The sequence below is a fragment of the Erpetoichthys calabaricus genome, chromosome 13 (assembly GCF_900747795.2).
Source record: "Erpetoichthys calabaricus chromosome 13, fErpCal1.3, whole genome shotgun sequence".
Classification (NCBI taxonomy): Eukaryota; Metazoa; Chordata; class Cladistia; order Polypteriformes; family Polypteridae; genus Erpetoichthys; species Erpetoichthys calabaricus.
In genome coordinates this window covers 11,399,167-11,403,722 of record NC_041406.2, presented here as the reverse complement: position 1 = coordinate 11,403,722, position 4,556 = coordinate 11,399,167, and the positions used below count along the sequence as shown (strand labels likewise).

General features: G+C 43.9%; 1 protein-coding gene across 1 annotated transcript; it reads right to left on the bottom strand.

The window, feature by feature from the left end:
• Positions 1 to 1,166: 1,166 nt before the first annotated feature.
• LOC127530111 (C-C chemokine receptor type 4-like) lies at positions 1,167 to 2,501 on the bottom strand. The gene has a single exon (XM_051936127.1). The coding sequence runs from the start codon at positions 2,499 to 2,501 to the stop codon at positions 1,491 to 1,493; it is 1,011 nt and encodes a 336-aa protein (XP_051792087.1). The 3' UTR covers positions 1,167 to 1,490.
• Between the last annotated feature and the right edge of the window lie 2,055 nt (positions 2,502 to 4,556).

Genomic DNA, 4,556 nt, shown 5'->3' with positions numbered 1-4,556 from the left:
GTCATTGGAGAGGCTCCTGGTTAAAGTCGCAAAAAATGAAGAAGATTCCAGTGAGCCAACAGAGAGCAGGGATTCCGTTAGTTAAGAGAGAAAGTCGACCTGCACAATAACCCTCCTCCTCTTCCTCTTCCTCTCCTCTCTCTCGTTTCCTGCACACCAGCCATCATTGTTTTCAAAGGTAAAGTGCAGGTTAATTTGTTTGATGTATTTTTACTTTATATTTTGTATTAATCATTTTTATATTAATAGTTTTGGGGTTGTGGGACAAATCATCTGAGTTTCCATTATTTCTTATGGAGACATTGGCTTTGATATACGAGTGCTTTGGATTACAAGCACGAATCCGGAACGAATTACGCTCGCAAACCGAGGTTCCACTGTACTTTTTAAGAGTTCGATTAACTGTTTAAAATGATAATGTAACTCTGCCAATTTTGCCGAGCAGGTTTATAATTAACTAATCAAGGTAGATGTATATGTACGCTATAAAACAATTAGAAAAACTGGTGGGCACAGGCCTACGCGGGCCCAATACTGGCACTATGCCTGACTTAAATCTTTCTTGACACACGCACTCTAAGGTGTACCTTGTGTGACGCTATCTAGAAACATCCTTATACTGAACACACTGAAAACGTGCAATTATCTCATTACGGTTAAGATAAGGGTTCCCCCATCAGTCTGTCTGTCTAAGGGTTATTGGAGAGAATCCGCAACTCCGTCCTGTTGATCTTTTAATTTCTGATCATTAAATCGAGAACAGTTCATTTGATTTATGATAATGATCATGCTGCTGTGATGGACTGGCGCTCTGTCCTGGGTTTATTCCTGCCTTGTGCCCTATGCTAGTAGCTGGGATGGGCTCCAGCAAATCCCCCCACCCCACCCTCCACAACCCTTTTCTGCATTAAGGAAGTTATTAAATGACATGACGTGACATGTATGTTGTGACTGACATCACCAGTTGTGCCAGCAGGCGTATTGTAAGTGATGGCAGTGGGCATGGCCTGAAGTTAAACTCTTCTCATTTGCTAACATCGGGCACTGCCAACCATTGGAAGTCATAAGGTGGCAAGTAGGTGGTGTTTATTGTTGTCTATACGATTGCATCTGTCTGATGAATGACTTTTTATTAATTCTGCAGATTCAGGATGGATGCCGCCGGTATGTAGTCATTTTGGATTTGATCTCAAACAGTCAAACCAAAAATCAAAACCGAGTCTCTTTTACCAGCAGTCATTGGTAGCGATGTACAGACTCAAATGTGGCTGGTGTGGACTTTTGATTTTCATTCACCATTACAGTATTGCTCCCTTTTCCCCACTTCCATAGATGGCACCTACAAACATGTGAGATTACCGGTGTTCATAAAAGTGTGATTTACATGGGTGATACAAATAAAAACAATATATAAAAATGTTAAAATACTCCAAGGATTTCTATTAGTCTCAAATAAACGTATTCACAAAGCCACACTGTTTTCTCCAACACTAGTAGACTGAGAGAGGAACGAACTGACGGTTGACGGCAGATGCGGCTTCAGCAGGCTGCACTTCAAGAGGGGCACTATGCATTCTGATGGAGTGCTTTTTGAATTTTCCCCCCACAAATATGTAAAAGTAAGGGTTCAAACAGCTGTGGATATGGGCGATGACCTCCGTCACCTGAAGCGTCAGGTCGATATTTATATTCGACTTGCAGTCACTGAATATTCCGAATGCTTGCAGGGCATCCAAAAATGAAGCGATATTATATGGGGCCCAGAAAATGAAAAAGGCCCCCACGATAAAGAAAACGAGCTTGATGGATTCCCGCTTTACGGAATGGCACCGTAGAAGCCGTTCGAATATCATGAAGGAGCAAATACGTGTAATTGCAAAGGGAATCAAAAACCCTAACATGTTCATCTTAAATATACTGGAAATTTTTAAGGATTTCCTTTGTGAACGTGAATACTGGGGTCTGCAAGTGGTGATGTTGTCATAGATGACCGAATTGTAAGAAATTTCAGGAAAAGAAACTGCAACCGAAATCACCCAAACTACAGAGCTTAGAATGGTGCCATAACACACAAGCCTCTCTTGAATGGCGTACACCGTGTGCGCTACTGTGAGGTATCTGTCGATGCTCATCAGGGTGACAAAGAAGATCCCTCTGTAGAAGCCCACGTGGTATGATCCCATAATTATTTTGCACATGGCGTCTCCAAAAATCCACTGATCAGCGGCGTAATAGGCCAGAAACGGCAGTGAAGTGATGAGGAGCAAATCTGAAATGACCAGGTTCAGGAAAAACACATCGGTCATGCTCTTCAGCCTCATGCATTGCGTCACGAAGTACAACACCAAGCCGTTTCCTACAAGTCCAATGACGAACAGCATTGAGTACAACACTGACAGGAATTTCGATGCAATCTTATCCTTCACACATGGATTATTGTCATCCTCATCCCAAGGAAATGTGGAGTTAATGTCATAAAAATAAAATGTTGAAGTTTCCATTACTGGATTCCTGTTGATAAAAGGAAAAAAAATTCATCAGATTTCTGGTGTAAATTCACACACCACACGCCTGAGCACATTTACAGTCATGGTGAAAAAATTTTCATACCTTCATGTAACGGAGACATAGGTCATGGCGGCATTGAAACTTTCAATGATTTCTACAATTGTTATTATTCTGTGGTAGAGGATTATACAACATACAAAAAAAGCAAAAAGCAAAACAGAAATCTGACGCACACACTTTAAATCATCGTGGATCTCCTAACACCATCAGAGGGTCATAAATATCCACTTGGGAGACAACTTCAAAGCTTATTTAACGGTAATTCCACCCCGAGCCGAGGGATGGCGCTGTTGCCTAATGCTTCTCCTCTTTTCTCCCCTGCAGATAAGATGACTGACAGGCTCAATAATGTCATTTCCTGGCTCTGCCCCTTTCTGGTCTGGCTTCTTCTTAAGGGGTTCTGCCACCATTTTGAGTCTGTAGATTTCTGTTGTTTGACTCCAGTCTGTAGAGACAATTGTATTGATTGTCTGTATCAATATTTGCTATCTGTTATTTATTTTTTTCCATCAAATTATACAGGGGTCACCTTCGAAGTGTCCCAACACTCAATCTTTTCCATCCATCCATCCATTTTCCAACCCGCTGAATCTGAACACAGGGTCACGGGGGTCTGCTGGAGCCAATCCCAGCAAACACAGGGCACAAGGCTGGAACCAATCCTGGGCAGGGCGCCAACCCACTGCAGGACACACACACATATGCACATCCACACACCAGGCACACACTAGGGACAATTTAGAATCGCCAATGCACCTAACCTGCATGTCTTTGGACTGTGGGAGGAAACCCACGCAGACACGGGGAGAACATGCAAACTCTACGCAGGGAGGACCCAGGAAGCAAACCTGGGTCTCCTAACTGCGAGGCAGCAGCGCTACCCACTGCGCCACCGTGCCACCCCCATCTTGTCTTATCTTATATTTTTACACCCCACATACCTGCTTAGATTATTAATGAAGTGGGTTCCTAAGTGTGTCTGGTGCTTCTTTACTGCCCTCTAGTGATCAGGAGTGACTACAGCTGGTCGCTTCTCTGTGCTGCTCATCTGACCTCTCATTGGACTGACTGACACACATTACAATGGGAAAGTCCAAGGAGGTCTGCGCAGACGTGACAAAGGGAATCGTAGATTTATATAAGCCTGTGACGGTGCGGGTCCTGCTCCATGCTTCCAATTCCCATTTTGGGAGCCTCTCTAACCCAACCCCATTGGTAATGTAACCGGGTGAGCTGTGCAATGAGGACAAATCCAACTGAGCAAGGGGATGGTACAAAAAGTGAACAAGTGCTTTTATTAAAAACAAACAAAACCAAAACAGTGTCCGTAGTGCAGAGTTCAAAAAACATCCGTAAATAAATAATCCATAAAAATAGGGTGACAAAAGTGGAGGTTAAAATCCCAAATAAATAAATCCAATTAAAACAATGTTAAAAACAATGGATGGAAGCAGTCCCCTTTTAAAATCCCTGTGCCTTCTTCCTTCTACCTGGTGGCTCCCCTGCTTCTCCCATACAGGCCCTGCAACAGCAGCCTTCTACTCTGGTGCGGTAGCCTTCCGTTCCCCGGCTATGAAGAACTTCAGCCGGACCAAGACCCAACGGCCATTTTGCTCATGGTAGGGCTCTCCCTCTCACCTCTCCCAAGCCTCCCTGACTGCCGCTGCTGTCCCTAGCGAGTCGTCCACTCTGCTGGTCACTCCAGCTCCTCAAAACGGCTCAGCTCATTTCATTTGCTTACTTAGTGCAGTCATAAGATACCTAGGCCTCTTTCTACCTATAGACTACCTTTGAAGCTGTTTGGAGGAGAGATATCTGATGAGCATGGACACGCCAGTGTGGACAGTCGGTCAGTGTCTCTGCCACACCATCAACACCTTGTGAAGTCCGTGACTTAATACGTAAATGCAGGCGATTCTCAGGCCCAATGAAGTAAATTTTCTCTTAATGAAGTGTTAGGACTAGAGTGGTGGAAAGGGTCGTCCGAA

Excerpts from the sequence above, each read along its gene's own strand:
- LOC127530111 (XM_051936127.1), bottom strand. The coding sequence starts at position 2,501 with ATGGAAACTTCAACATTTTATTTTTATGACATTAACTCCACATTTCCT.